This window comes from Canis lupus, chromosome 10 (genome assembly GCF_011100685.1).
Source record: "Canis lupus familiaris isolate Mischka breed German Shepherd chromosome 10, alternate assembly UU_Cfam_GSD_1.0, whole genome shotgun sequence".
Classification (NCBI taxonomy): domain Eukaryota; kingdom Metazoa; phylum Chordata; class Mammalia; order Carnivora; family Canidae; genus Canis; species Canis lupus.
Genome location: NC_049231.1, coordinates 20706171 through 20722070, shown reverse-complemented (window position 1 = coordinate 20722070; position 15900 = coordinate 20706171). Strand labels below are relative to the sequence as shown.

General features: G+C 59.5%; 1 protein-coding gene across 1 annotated transcript in view; it reads right to left on the bottom strand.

The window, feature by feature from the left end:
• CELSR1 (cadherin EGF LAG seven-pass G-type receptor 1) overlaps positions 1 to 15900 on the bottom strand; it is a 133109-nt gene that overhangs the window by 65902 nt on the left and 51307 nt on the right. The window contains exon 3 of the mRNA XM_038551560.1: positions 13762 to 14400. Within this exon, the coding sequence (XP_038407488.1) occupies positions 13762 to 14400 (639 nt within the window). The remainder of the gene's footprint in view (positions 1 to 13761; positions 14401 to 15900) is intronic.

Here is a 15900-nt window from a genome sequence, read left to right as displayed (position 1 = left end):
CACTACCTGATAATCCACTAGCGCGTTGTCTTCAATGCATGTGCCATGCAGCGGGGGTGTCGGTAAGTCCTAGGAGCCAGCCCTGGTGGGGGGAGCCCTGCTTGTAGTATGTCCCATTTCTGTGGTGTGCACGCTCCCCCCAGAGCTGATTTCAAGCTACCCACTTGACATCAGTGAGCACGGAGCTCAGAAGAGATGTAATAAGAGAGTTTTTTAATTCTGGGGCGCCTGGAGGCTCAGTGGTTGAGCGTCTGCCTTCAACTCAGGTCATGACCCCGGAGTCCTGGGATCGAGTCCCACCTCGGGGTCCCCGCAGGGAGCCTGCTTCTCCCTCTGCCTGTGTCTCTGCCTCTCTGTGTCTTGTGAATAAGTAATATATTTACCAAAAAAAGATAGTTTTTAATTCTAAAAATCACCTTACTTTAAGTAACTCACTTGGATCGAACTTAGTGAGCCCCATATCTTAGACTTTTGATACAGCTCTTGTGAAAAACAACTATTAAAATGAAAATCCAAGGGTTCTCAGACATGCTTCCTATGCGGAGTTAACTTCAGCTTCCCTCTTCTGGGAATTCTTACTCAAACTAAGTCTGGGCTTCTCTCATCCTAACATCCTGCTTCGAGTCAAATGCTTGCTCTGGGCCATTCCAACTCCGGGGTGACTCTCTCCTCCTGTGCACCGCCCCCCCCCCAAGACAACTGACAGCTCCACCCCCACACCAAGGATCAGGTTTCCCTGAGCAAACTGATAGCCTTGCTCAATAATGTATGACACCACAAGGTCCCTGCAGGGAAGGGACGCAGGGCTCAGCCTCCTGGTCACAGCCACAAATGCAGAACCCCAAGCAGAAATTTTGGAAAAGAACCCCCTGCCCCCCGCCAGAAACCATTCTTAACTATGAAACAGAAGCTCCCAGGAGCCGAGGTCCGCCCATGACGGGATGCCAGTCTCACACCAGGCTTGGGGCTGGGAGGGAGGGGACCCTGCATGCTGGCCCAGGGCCCCCAGCCCTCGGTGTCAGGGCCACAGACCCTCTGTCTGAGGGGGCAATGAAATCCCTGGAGAAGCCTCAGCTTGAGAGAGCTGGAGCCCAGGGCTCACCTGGAAGGTGACTGCTAAGAACACAGGGCTACAGACGGCAGGGGGGCCTCCTGCCCCTCACTTGCTTCATTACTGCTCTCATCTCCACAGCACCAGGTACGGGGACTCTTCTACATCACTGTTTTGCAGACGAGGAAACTGAGGCCTGGCACAGTGTAGGACACATACCAATTTTTGTATGTAATGAAAACATTCCTTAAAGATATGGCAAATAGAAGAAAGAGATGGTGCCGGGGTGTGTGAACTTGCAAGCTGGGCTCAGCCTGAGGGTCGGGGGTTCGTGATGCAAGCGACTGGGTGACCACTGGGCCCCAGAAAGGGCCCACAAGCAGAGGACAGGAGGGCCTGAGTCCTGGCCATTGGGACACCAGGGTTGGGCAGGAGGTCTGTGAACAAGGAAGGGGTAGCTGAGCACCTTGACTTCACTATATAGAGAACCGGTGGGTGTGCAAGACAGGGAAAGCAAATGGCATAGGAGTGCGGTGTATGTGTGTGAGTGTGGTGTGTGTGGTATGAGTAGGTGTGGTATGACACACCTACTGGGGTCCTGGGTATGTATGTGGAGTGTATACATGCGTGGTGTGATGTGTGTGTGGTATGTGTGGTGTGCATGTGAGATGTGGTGTGTGTGGTAGGTATATGTGCACATGCACGCATGTGTGGTGTGCGTGTCATGCAGGGGACATGCATGTGTTGTATAGGTGTGTGTGGTACTCAATGTGTGCCTGTGTGCATGGGGTGTGATTTTCTGTGGTATGTGATGTGTGCATGTGTGAGGTGCGTGTGGTGTGTATGTGATGCAGGGGACATGCATGTGTTGTGTACGTGTGTGTATTATGTGATGTGTGCATGTGTGGTGTGTGTGCAATGTGGAGGATGTGTGTGTGCACAGGCGTGTTACCGTCATGGCAGGATGGGAGAGGAGGGGCAGGGCTGGAACCAGGGAGATGCTGATGTGAATCCACACCCGCACCTGCCAAGAACGGGCTTCAGAACCTGCCCGGGGCTGCTTGGGGACGGAGCCAGAGGGACGACAGGGTCCCAGCCAGAGGGGAAAGCGGGGGCACGGCCAGACGGAGACCCTCAGGATTGGAGCAGGGCTGGGGATGGGCCCAGGATGGGAAGGCGTGCGCACATTCCATGACTTAGGTTGTTCAATTAATAAAGGGACAAGTCCCTCCTAATCCTAAGAAATAGCTAAGTGCCTGGAACTAGAAAAACCAGAACTTCCAAAGGTGGCGAGGAAAGGAGGCATCGGGTGCGAAGCATAAAAGGCACGTTGAAGCGTGAAGTTTAGGCACAATTGGAGATCAATGAGGCACACAGAGGGCAGAGCGTCAGGAGAGAGTGGGGCAGCGTCAGGGTCAGGTCCTCAGACACAAGGACACCGAACCGGAACCACCCCCAAGCCCCTCGATCCGTCCTCAGCGGATGTCAGGGTCCCAAAAGGGGTCTAGCGTCTTAACGAAAAGACACGATCCAACAGCGTGGTTCACATCAGAAGCGTCATCACCAGGGAAAGCACAGAGATGGGAGACAAGGGACAGGGGACGCTTCAGGGTCTCTGAAAACGGGAGGGGACATCAGAAATGGTTAGACACTGGGAAAATTTGCCCATCCATCCTTCCGCCCACCCAGGGCCTCAGCCCTGCCCTCCACCAAACCCCCGAGCACCGCTGCCAGGGATAGAGCTTCCCCGAGAGCAAGCTCCTGGGCGGTGCCTCAGTTTCCCCACTGTAGGCAGGATTTCTGTCTTGCCCTGGAGCAATCCCTAGCACCCTAGGGGGGTGGTGTCAAGGTGAAATGAGCTGGTTCTGTAGAGCTCTGAGCTGAGCACCTGGCCCAAGGTACTGTGACTCCCTGTTATTTTTTTAAAGATTTTACTTATTTATTCATGAGAGACACACAGAAAGAAGCAGAGACACAGGCGGAGGGAGATGCAGGACTCGATCCCAGAACCCCAGGATCACAACCTGAGCCGAAGCCACCCAGGCACCCCGTGACTCCCTGTTATATTAATAGACTTATTGAGACTGGAGGCCTCACCTGTCCACCCCCAGCCCCACCCCCAGTCCTTCTCCACACACCCCCCCTCCACTGTTGGGACTTTTCTCACATCCCCGTCCTCAGTGACCGGCTCTGCCCTGGAGCCTCCCCCCCCCAGGAGGCAAGGCTGCCAGAAAAGGCCTCTGCGGGGAGCCCGGACACCTGCCGGCCCCCCTCCCTGATGCCCTCACCCACCGGGAGGGAGGGGAAGCCGGAAACCAGACCACTGCAGGCTTGTCCAGGTCGGGGCGTTCTCTGGGCCGTCTCAAATGACTTCATTATTGTCTCTGAAGCAATTTCCCAGAACCCCAGACACACCCATTTTTTAAAATCTAAATTTAAAAAATGCATTCCAGCAGGAAAGAACAAAATGATTCTGGTTTATCCACAGCTTTGGCTTTGCTCACGGGAGTCACCTACACATCGGAGGCGGAAACCCGGCTAACCGGAATAATCGGTGTGCATTTTCAGCTCCTGGTGCCTGAAACGGAAGGTTCCAGCAGGCGCGTGGCCCAGTGCGGCGCAGCCAGTCCCAGCCAGTCCCAGCCAGTCCCAGCCAGTCCCAGCCCCGGGGCACACTCAAGGACCCCACCTTTCAGAAAAGGGATGCTCCCCCCACCCTCCCTTTCCTCACACCCACAAGGGGCCCAGGAAAGAGGCAACCCTGAAGTCAGCTAAGCGGTGGCCCGGAAAGTTCCGTCCCTGTCCTAATTCCCAGAACCTGTGACCACTGCTTCACACGGCAAAGATGGGATCAAATTAACGGTCCTGAGATGAGAGACCCCAGCAATCCCATGTCCACACCACACGTGCGAGGACGAAGGCAGATTGGAGCGGTGTGGCCACAGCCCAGGGCCACCTGAGGCCACCCGGAGCTGCAGGAGACAAGGAAGGACCCTCCCCAGAGCCGTCAGCGGGATGGGACACCGTCAATTTCAGAATTCTGGCCTCGGACACTGTCCAGAACACACTCCTGCTGCTTAAAGCCCCCCAGGGAAGCTCCCGGAGCTTGAGCCAGTCCTAATCGCGCTCCGAGGGGACCGGCCCGGTTCCATCCCCCAGAGACCCATGCCAGTTCTCAAACCGCAGCCCGAGAGCCTGCGAGCATCTCCCTGAGGCTCAGTGGACCCGCAGCTGCTGACCACAGAGTGCCCTCTGTCCCCCCCAGGTCCTCGTGGGGCCCTGGCTGGCAGTGGCCGAGGACACAGGAGGCGCTGAATGAACACACAATGCAGGTGCACTTCCCAGATCTTGGCTGCCCAGGCTGGTGGGAGAGGCCGACCAGAGGGCACTGGGCACTTACACATGGTCAGCAGGCAGGCTCAGCGGGGGTGACCACCAGGACCCGAGTGCCCAGATCCCCCTCTCGGCTCCTTCACACGGCACTTACCATCCCCCCAACCCTCACCCCCGCCAAAGCAAAGTCACAGTCCTTTCCAAGCCAGGGGAGGGGCCGGGGATGGGGGCTCAGAAGGATACTGGTGGCAGCTTCGGAGGTGCCAGGACCCAGAATGAGGCAGAGCCTGGCAGCCTGGGCCCCAGCCAAGCCCCCCACCCCCGCCCGGTCCTGGGGGGTACACAGTCTTCACAATGCCCTGGGGCCTGAACACATGCCAAGAAGCCCCAGTCTGCGTCCGGGGCTCCCCGAGTGCCCGTCTGGGCCTCTGCAACTGCCTCCCTCCAGGTGTTGGGGTAGCTACACGGCCTGGAAACATCGTCTTGGGAGGCCCCCCCCAGCTTTGGGAGACGTTGCTCAGGGAGGCCCTGGGACAGCCTTGTCAAGGCTGTCAAGACAAGGCTGTCTTGCAATGTGTCAAGAACCAGCTCCAAGATGACATCTCGGACACAGGATATGATTTAGGTCTAAGGGCACAGGGACACCCGAGGGTGTGAGGGATGGCGGGCCTGGGGAGGTCTCCTAGAGAGAGGCTGTGCAGGTGGGGATGAATGGGGCGCCACACCCAGGGGGTGGTGCAGAGGTGCAGGACCCAGCCCAAGCAGAGCAGCGAGCGGCTGGGGAGGGATGGAGGGAGGGCTGAGGGTCAGGCACGATCCTGCAGACCCGGGCGTGGAACCAGTGGTGGAAGGTGACGCTGGCAGCTGTACGCCTCAAGGCCGGGAGGGGGTCCCCACCACTTTATCAGCTTGCAGGGAAACTGTGCCAGTTCTCAAACAGCAACGTGTCCAAACTCAGCTGGAATGCTAACTGAAACCTCTGTCATCCTTACACACAGCAGCTCAGCCCCCAGATGGTTCGAATTCCACATCCTGCGTGGTGCTGGGGAGGTGGCTGGTTTCTTGGGGCAAATCAATGTCCAGAAAGAAGACATTTTCTTTATTCATGGCTCGGAGTCAGCAGAACCCCAGGGAGCCCAGCTAACATGAAGCCCTCCCTCCAGGGGTGTCCGGCAGCCCCATCGGATGAGTCCTGCCTGGCCATCTGGCCCCCAGGGCCGTCTGTCCACCCCCGCGATGGGCTCACACCGGCAGGATGCGGCCAGAGACCACTCTCAGGCCAGGGACACAAGCCGACTAGCTAGCAACTCCCGATGGCCCTCAGCCCTGTGTCCCCAGACAGCGGGAGACAGCCCCCCCGTGGGGCTGCCATGGCAAAGGCCTCGCTCACTCATCCCTGCCACAAATGTCTACTGGGTGCCAAGTGGGTGCCAGGTGCTGCGGGGGGGGGGGGGGGGGGCAGGAGTATGGGCAGCACAATGATGGAATCCCCCAAAGATGTCCTGTGGTTCAAAGGGGGAGCTCGAGTGGGGAGGCCGTGCTGGATCACGGGGGGCTGCGGTGATCACAAGGGTCCCCACGAGATGGGGCGGGGGGGGCACAGAGGGCCAAGGGTCAGTAGCGGGAGACAGGATGATGGAGACAGGGGCTGGAATGAGGGGAAGGAGGAGCCGAGGAGTCCGGGCAGCCTCTAGATGCTGGAAGAGGAGATCCTCCCCCTGAGCCTCCAGGGGGACCCATGAGAGAATAAACCTGCACCTTTAAGCCACTCGTTTGTGGGACTTAGTGCAGCAGCTGCGGGACCCTGGCCAGGGGCGACCCGGCGAGCCCGGCCTCTGCAGCTGTCCAAAGGCACTCCCACGGGGGCTGACCCGCAGGGGGGCTGGCGTGACCTGACCCCAGAGGGGCGCTGTGATGGCACAGGGGGGCTCGGCCGCAGGAGGCACCTGCTCGGGCCACGCCGCTGCCCGCCGCTGGACGTGCTGGTTTACGCTTTTGCTCCTCACCAGCTCATGCCCGTGACCGGCTCCCCTGTCCACCTGGAAGCCACCAGGAGGGACTGTGGCTCCCGTGTTCCCGGGTTGAGGTCTCTAAGAGGAAAACAAACCACAGGAGCCTGACACCCGCCCAGGAGTGTCCTCTGGGGCCAGCGGAGTCTCAACAAGCAGGTTGACAAGAGGTGGCCACCACTGCAGACAACCAGAAACCCTGAGGCGTGGGGAACTATGTCCCCCCCACCACCACCAAAATCGTATGTTCAGGTCCTGACCCCGGGCACCTATGACTGCGATCTTATTTGGAAATAGGTCTCTGTGGACATGATCAGGTTAAAATGAACTTCTGCCAGACAGAGGGTCCTTAGCCAATGACCTCTGTCCTTCAAAGAGTGGGAAACTGGGATGCAGACCCAGGACACACACAGGGGAGGGCCAGGGAGAAGCACCTCCAAGTTTAGGAACGCCACAGGCCCCCAGGCACCAGAAGTGCCTCCAGAGGGAGTGCAGGCGGGCCACACCTCGGTGCCAGACCCGTGGCGACAACACTGTGAAAACAACGCATCCCCGTGGTTCTGCGCCCCCCAGTGTGAGCGCCTCTGCGCAGCGGCCCCCGGGAAGCTAACGGGCGCCCACGGGGGCCTCCAGGGTTGGTCTGAGGATCGTCCTCACCCCCTAAGGCCACTCGGCCCAGGAGAGGAGGAGGACACTATGGATTTCATGGAGAACAGGAGATTCCTGCCTAAACCTACCCACGCTGCAGTCTCAGTGCATGAATTTTTTTTAAAGATTTTATTTATTTATTCACAAGAGACACAGAGAGAGAGAGAGGCAGAGACACAGGCAGAGGGAGAAGCAGGCTCCATGCAGGGAGCTGGATGTAGGACTCGATCCCAGGACCCCGGGGTCACACCCTGGGCTGAAGGCAGACACTCAACCACTGAGCCATCCGGGCATCCCCTCAGTGCACTATTTTAAGGAAAATAAAGTCACCCCAAAGTGCGATGACTCCCAGCTTCACAAGAACGTCTGAACGAAACGCTGGAGATCCTCAGCTGGAATCTAGACACAGATGCGACAGAGGATGAAGAGGCTCTGGAGAGCGCAAACCTTGCCGCGACCCCGGCCACCCGAAGAGCACCCCTTCCCGACAGAGGACCCCACTTCTGCTCCGAGATCTCATTACAGGCCAGGCAATGGTTTTCCTTTCGAAGGACGACGACCCCTCTGGTCTAAGGACCAAACCTACCCTGCTGATGGAATCCTCAAGGGGGACCTGCAGCCCCGCGCACCGTGGCCAGCGTGGGCCATGGGTGGATGCCCCTCTGTGCAGGGGGGACACCGCAGCTCACACAGAGGCGCGGGCCCCGGCCCGGGACCGTGCAGCACGCTCGTGTGCCACATGATGATGGAAATTTCATGACTCTTAGAAGAGAATGCAAGACAAAACGTGCAGTTGGGAGTACTGTGCATTTTTTAAATGACACAATCTGAGCCATGCCAGAATTGGTTTTAAATATTCTCCTTCACAGAGAAGATGATTAAGTTGTTATACCAGCAGTTTCTCGGACCTTGGACTCATACATAATGTCCTGGCCTGAAGTTTCCCACGAGAGTCAGGGTCCCCAGTCCTGGGGAGGCCACCACGGAGGACGGTCCTGGTCACCGGAAGACCCTTGCACAGGACAACTGGGACAGTCCACCCAGGGGCAGTTAGCACAAACCGTAACCAAGTATCACTGAGACTCTCCTAAGTGACGCTGACCCACTGGCCCCCAAACCAGCTGAATCTCAGCTGGGGAGCACCTGTTCTTCTGCGGTGTCCAGCTGCACGGACGCTGAAGCCCGGGGACAGCTGTGTGCTTCATGCTCAGAGGCAGGGCTACTCTCCAGCCTTCGCTGAAACACCCTCTGAATCCAGTCGAGTGGCCCAGGGATCTAACATCATATGCTCCAGGGGCACCTGGGTGGCTCGGCAGGTGAGCATCTGCCTTGGGCTCAGGGTGTGATCACAGAGTCCCGGATTTGAGTCCCACATCGGGCTCCCTGCGTGGAGACTGCTTCTCCCTCTGCCTGTGTCTCTGCCTCTCTCTCTGGGTCTCTCATGAATAGACAAATAAATAAATCTTTAAAAAAAAGTTAAAATAAAATCAGGGCAGCCCCGATGGCGCAACGGTTTAGCGCCGCCTGCAGCCCAGGGCGTGATCCTGGAGACCCTGGATTAAGTCCCACGTCAGGCTCTCTGCATGGAGCCTGCTTCTCCCTCTGCCTGTGTCTCTGCCTCTCTCTCTCTCAGTGTCTCTATGAATAAATAAATAAAAATCTTTAAAAAAATAAAATCAGGGATCCCTGGGTGGCGCAGCGGTTTGGCGCCTGCCTTTGGCCCAGGGCGCGATCCTGGAGACCCGGGATCGATTCCCACGTCGGGCTCCCGGTGCATGGAGCCTGCTTCTCCCTCTGCCTGTGTCTCTGCCTCTCTCTCTCTCTGTGACTATCATAAATAAATAAAAAAATTAAAAAAAAAATATTTAAAAAAATAAAATCATACACTCCAGAATAAACAGGACCCTAAGAAGACTCGGCCAGAGCGACCGACGGTGGGGGGCAGTACCCCAAATGTCTTGGCCCAGGCACGGCCACCGCCGGCCTCCCCTCCAACAGGCGGAGTGCTGAGCGTCCAGGAACCCCCCACCCCCGGGATATCAGAGTTGCTGCGCCCTCAGGAATGCACCCCATGGGCAGCCATTCATCTGTGACCATAAATCACCTTGCAGTTCTCCATAGCGAGAAGGCACTCGTCCGTGAGAAGCCTGGGAGCACGCGTTAGCACACAGCTGCGGTGAGAGCAGGGGCTCGGCCAGCAGGGCAGAGTCATAAATACCTCACCTCCTCCCCTAGAAGGGACCCTCCTGTCCCCTCCAGCTCAGTGACAACAGGAGCAAAAGCATCCCCAGGACGTCTAGGCCGGGCCAGTTAGACCCTGACCCCTTCATATGTGGACGAGCACTTACAAAGCACCTTCTGTGTGCCTGGCACTGGGGAGGGAGCAGACGACACCAAGCAGACATGGTGGGGGGCTGCTGAGGGAGACCAGTGGTGGCAGCAAGGTGACATTCGGGAAGACATGGAGAATGTGCACGCGACAGGCAGGGACCACAGTGAGAGCAGCATGCTGTTTTCAGAAGGTGAGCAAAGGGCCGTTGCAGAGAGGTGGGCCCAGGCCTGAGAGCAGGGGGCGGGGGGGACGGTGGGGGGACCCTGGGAGGGCTTGGGCGGCACCGCTGTGACCCAGTGCCCTTCCAACTGGCCTCTGTGGCCTCTCTGGGCGCCCCACGGAGAGCAGCTCCCGGGCGGGAGAGGCAGGGCTGAGGCCACAGCCCTCAGGTGTGTAGAGGTGGGCATGGGACGTGGAGGCACAATGGTTGGGACTTGGTTGCTCATTAGTCATGGGGTGCAAGAGGGGAACCCCTGTGAGCTCGGGGAGGAGGGGCAGGGGGTGGACGAGCCTGGCCCCTGCAGCACATGAGCTCAGGACGGAGATCCCAGGTCCCCCATGTAGCTCTGCTCCTTGGAATTCCTAAAGCTGGATGACAACTGTCCCCTCCTCATGGGGCTGTGGGAAGGGGCTGGAGCGCTCGGTCACCGCCACAGCTGCCGCCAGCGAGCACCACCACGTCAGGTGTGCAGGTAAATGGGGAAGCCCACCGTGCCGGCCTGGAAGAGGCCACAGGGTGGGCGAGCAGGAGCCCAGGAGCAGAGCACTGGGTTGGAATCCTGCCTCCACGCACAGCTGGTGGTAGTGGGGCCCCTCGCTCCAGCACGCATGTACACGCGCACACGCAGCAGGACTGTGCTCCGTGTGGGGCTGTCCTGGGTGCTGTGGGATGCTGAGCACCTGGCACCCACCCACCAGCACCCCACCCCCGGCTGTTACAGCCAAATATATCCGGGGTGGGGGCGCCTGGGTGGCTCAATAGGTTGAGTGTTCTCCTGACTTCAGCTCAGGTCATGACCAGGGTCATGGGATCGAGCCCCACCTCAGGCTCCACACTTAGTGCAGAGTCTACGATTCTCTCTCCCTCCATCCCCTCTGCTCACGCTCTCTCTGGAAATCCCTCTCTCTAAAATAAAAAATATAGATATTTTTAAAAATGTCCTTGGGTGCCAGGTGTCCCCAGGGGCAGAACTGCCCAGTGAGAACCATTGGGCCAGAAGCCACTGTTCTGTTCCGCACCTGAGCCTCTGCATGAATAAACGGGGCCTAATGTTGATGCAGGAACTGGGCTAATGCACGTGGAATCCTCTAGAACAGCACAGCTCGCTGAAGGCTCATGAGTATTAGCCCCAAGCTACCGCTGTCCTGAGAGACACAGAAATAAGGGAATCACACCCAATGTGTCAGCAGAGCAACCAACACAGAAACACGGCACCAAGGATGTCGGGAAACTTTCCAGAACCTTCCCAGAGCAGGGGCCAGCTCGCTCAGGGGCATCTGCCAAGCTGGGAGGAAACCAGGACAGCGTCCACGGCCCCTCGAGCCGCCCTGTCCTGCTGCTCCCGGGGTGAGGCCGCCTCCCGGTGACGACGGGGTCCGTCCCTGGGGCCGGGCTGTCCTCGGAGGCCTGTGGATTTAAGAAGCGCAGGGGAGCTGCCGGGTGTCTCCCCAGCACCCGATGCAGGGAGCTCTTCCTGGATTAGCGGGCCCGTCTCCCGTCGGGGGCGGCACAGGAAGCCGGGGTGTTCCGGGGGCCCTGGGCCGCTTCCAGCCGCCCGCCGCAGCCGGGGCTCGGCTTACCGGGGAGCGGGTAATAAAACCCTCCCGACGACAGGGCCGCCTTCAGCACCAGCAAATGAGCGCAATTACCGGCCGCAAGAGGAGGAGGGCTTCAAAGGCAGAAAGGGAGACGCAGGGGAAGGGGGACTGAGCAGAAACAATCCATCTGAGCCCGTCTGTATCTCCAAGGGAAACACAGGGATGCTTTTAGTGCCAGAGATGCTCAGACGGGTCCCATGCCAATCACGACATCTCGGCGGGTTCCCTGGTGATGACACACCGGGCCAATCCTGGTCATTACCTCTCGAGCAATAACCCTCATGATGAAAACAAAATTGGAGAACTCGGGAAGTCCCTTCTACCCCGCGGGTTGAACCCCCTTAGGAGGGAAACGGCTCCACGGGCCCCAGCAGCCTCAGTTTACCCAGACTTACATCCAGGACCTCTGGAACCCAGGCCCACTGCTGTGCCCCTGATGTGAGGCTGGTCTCCTCCACCTCCGGAGACCCCAGCCTAGGACTCCACCGGAGTGTGGAGGGTGCCTGAGGGCCTGTCCCCCACCCAGGTCCCCAATGCCACGCGTTGTGACCACTGACAGGGCCAGCTGCACAGACAACCATGGGTGGCCCACCCGACTGGACAGGGGCAGCTCTGACGTGTGCATTGGTCAGACATACAGTAGGCACTCAATTAATACTTACGGAGCAAGGGAGGCACTGTTTACCAACTGAGTCTCCAGAGCACGTAGCCCTTTCCCAGGGTCTGGGGGCCAGTGGTTCTCCATCTGAAGCAGGGTTCATGGGAGGAAGCACACCCCGTCGAGGCCACATGTGTGTGCAGGGGGTGGACAGGGGACAGCAGCTCACGGGGGACGGCAGAAGGGGCCGAGATGCCAGCTCACTGCCGCGAAGGAAGGAGAGGCAGGGACGGGCCACCACCACGTGCTGAAGCTCCAGGGAGCGTCCACTACGACTCAGGGCGGGGGGTGGGTACAGGCCTCGGGGGCACAGCCAGGGCCCTGACACGGCGGCAGGAACTGAGGGGGGGCAGGGGTCTCCTTACCTTCCTTCCCCACCACTCCCCACCACACCCCGGCGTAGCCAGGAATTCAGGCTAACGCTCAGAGAGACAGACGGCGACAGGCAGACGGACGGCCAGCCTCAGATGGGCAGGGGGAGGGGAGGACACGGGGCAGGCCACCGGCTGCCTTCTCGCCGCACGGCACCGCAGGATGGTGGCCAGGCTGGGGCTCAGACGAGCAAGCCGGGGCGCACACCCCCAGGTCCTTGGGCTGCCAAACGGCCTCTCTTCCTCCTCCTCTGATGCAGAGCACTGTCCCCCCCAGCCCCCGGGCTATGCTCTCTTCCTGCTTCATAAATACCAGCTGATACCCTAAACCCCTGTTCTAAGCTCGGTGAACTCAGGGCTCGTCCCACACAAGCAGAGAACAATTTCTCAGCTGTTTATACTCAACAGGAAAACCAGGCTGCGGTCCACGTTAGAATCACAGAGGCACCTCCGGTACGAGGGAGGCCCCACCTGGTGCCAGACGGCTTTCCCGAACGCCGGACGGCTGCCATTGGGCCGGTGTGCATTTCTTTTTCCCCTTTTTCTTTTTCTTCCTTTCTTCCTTTCTTTCTCTCTCTTTCTCTCTTTCTTTCTTTCAAGATTTTATTTGTTTATTTGAGAGAGAGAGAGAGCACAAGCAGGGGGAGCACCAGGGGGAGAAGGATGAGGAGATGCCCTGCTGAGCAGGGAGCCCGACGTGGGACGCGACCCCAGGACCTGAGATCATGACCTTAGCTGAAGGCAGACACTTCAACTGAGCCACCCGGGCTCCCCTGGAATTTATCTTCCAAACGGGCTGCTCCGGCTACATGTTCTCAAGCACAATCCCTGGCAGCCCTTGGAGCCATTTGTCTTCGCAATATGTCAGGACGTCTCAAGGCAAGCGTGTGTTCAGGGCAAAGAAGATGAGTAATCTCTGTAGTGACAAGAGGGTGTGAGCACCGTCTTCCCAGACCCCAGTGATTAACGGCTCAGGACTTCTACCCCCAGTGATACTGGCTGCGACAGCCCATTAAACCCGAGAGCCCGAATGAAGTGCTTCCAGTGCAAAGCCACTTAAAGGAGCGTGTGTCGCTTCATGCATGTGGGTTTTTAGTGGCTCTCACATTATAATCTTCCTCATCAAGAGGGTGACTCCAGGGACACCTGGGTGGCTCAGTGGTTGAGCACCTGCCTTCAGCCCAGGGTGTGATCCTGGAGTCCCGGGATCAAGTCCCCCATTGGGCTCCCTGCATGGAGCCTGCTTCTCCCTCTGCCTGTGTCTCTACCTCTCTCTGTGTGTCTCTCATGAAAAAATAAAATATTAAAAAAAGAGGGTGACTCCAATTCACACAGGATCCACAGGGACCTTGGGACGCTGGGGGAGATGCCCACCTTGTGCACCGTGAGGGATATGCCACCCTCCTGCCAGTCCCTGCATCACGACGAGGCCACACCCGCACCGGGCCCTTGGCCACCGCCCGGGGAGGGAGGGCGGACGGAGAAAGGCGGCCGGAACCCGCTGGCCCCCTGCCCGCCCGGCCCCGGGGAGCCCCACGTACCGGTGAAGTCCTCCAGACACTCGCAGGTGTAGCCGCCCTCGCGGCTGTGGCAGCGGCCGTGCGCGCCGCAGGGGCTGGAGTAGCACAGGTCGATCTCCGTCTCGCAGTAGTCGCCCGTGAAGCCGGGCGGGCAGCGGCAGCGCAGCCCCGTGATGGGGTGGATGGGCCGGAAGAGCACGGTGGTGGAGCTGATGAACGGCGCCGAGCTGTCAAACTTGAGCACGGACACGCACTTCATGTAGTTCTCGCAGGGCTCCCGCAGGCAGATGTTGTCGTCGAAGGGCAGCACGCGCTGGGTGGACACGGCGGTCAGCAGCGTCCGGTTCAGGTAGATCTGCTCCTGCAGGTCCTCCGACGGGAAAAACTTGTCACGGACGCCGCCAGGGAGCAAGGCCGAGAAGGTCACGTTCAGGATGTTGGAGCTGACGTCCGTGTCGTTCTGGATGTTGAAGACGAAGACGTCGTCCTTGGTGGTGGACAGCACCGTGGCCACCCCTTCCACAAAGAGGGACAGCAGCGGGGACAGGAACTTCTCCTGCGACATGTTCTCCAGGCGCACGGTGATGCTGTTGGTCAGCATGTCATCCGTGATGATGGTGACGCGCAGGGTGCAGAGTGCCGCCACACTGTGGATGCCGTCTGTGGACACAAGGAGGGTCAGGGTCACTCGGGGTCCTGGGTGTTCCCAGCCCCACCCGGGAACGGCCTCGGATGCGCTCAGCAGGACAGAACTGAGCCTCAGCCTCCCAAACCCTCCCAAGTCCCCGCGCCCGTCCCTACCGGTGGCCACCTCCTTGACCCCGGCTTCCCAGACCCCGTCCTTCTCCCTCCACACCCCAGCTGCCCAAAGGACAGCTCCCATTGAGCCTGCCTTGCTCCAAAGGACCCCCCAGACCCCCCAGCACTCAGCAGGACACCCCAGGACCACCCACAACCCAGCCTGGTGCCTCCCCGTCCCCCACCTCACACGTGGGGATGTGGAGCCCCATTTGACCCCCTCTGCACCTGTTCCAGACACCGGGAGACCCCACTCTGATCGCACCATCCCCAGCCCCGCTCAGACCCCACAGTGTCCAGGACGGTGCCATCCAGGTATGGCCTTGGTCAACACCACGTTGATTTTTTTTCCCAAAATTGTACCCTATTCATCCCTACGCGCCCGGCACACAGGAGACGCTCAGCAAACGCTGCTCTGGGAAGACACGCAGGAGACAAGGTGTACCTCAGCCCACACAGGGAAGCAAAGCACGACACGCGGCACTCAGGATCATGAGACGGGAATGGGTGGGGTATCCGGGTTATGAAGCTGAGCCCATCATCGTTGGACCCCAGGGTCAGAGAGCGGCCCAAGGGGGGCCACAGGGGCTCACCATGGGCTGGCACCATCATCTGCCTTCCAGGCACCCCTGACAGGTGCAGCCACCCCACCCAGGGGCCGTCACCTTCCCCCCCCAGACCCCATCCCAAATGTGCAAGGGGACCCTGAGAAAACCTGGCAAAGTTCATATCCTTGGCTCAGATTCCAAGTCCCTGCAGCCCTGACCAACCCTCCCCAACCTGCTCCCCACCCCCTGTGCCCCCTTCCACACGCGGGCACCCCTGGGTCCACGGGGCACAGGCCATCTGTGTAGGCCAGTGAACCTTGGCTGGACCCCCTCCTACCCTCCTGGGTGCCCCCCCAGGGCGCAGGAGCCACGGGAGGGACCCCTCCCCACTTGTTTCTGGAACATCGGGACCACTGACAAGAACCCAGGGGCCACCTTGTCGCTGTGACCCCAGCACAGTCCCCGCGGAGGCACAAAGCCCCAAATCCCGGGGGTGTGATGCACCCGAGCTTGTGTACATGGGGACTGTCCCTCTCAGGCCCTGGAGCACCACGAGCCACTTCGGAAGGGACCCCGGGTCACAACTCTCGTCCAAACAGGAAAATGCAGCTGCTCCCCACGCCCCACGCTGCCGGCTCTCCGCCGACCGACCGCGGCAAACGTTCCACCCGGGACTCGTGAAAGCCCAATGGGGCGGGATCCGTAAGTGGAAGCAGCGCGGGTGTGGGGCGTCGGTGCGGGAGCCGCAAGGTGAGGGCGCTCTGCCTACGGCGTCCGCGGAGCCCCAGCACAGCACCTGGCAGCTCACGTTCCA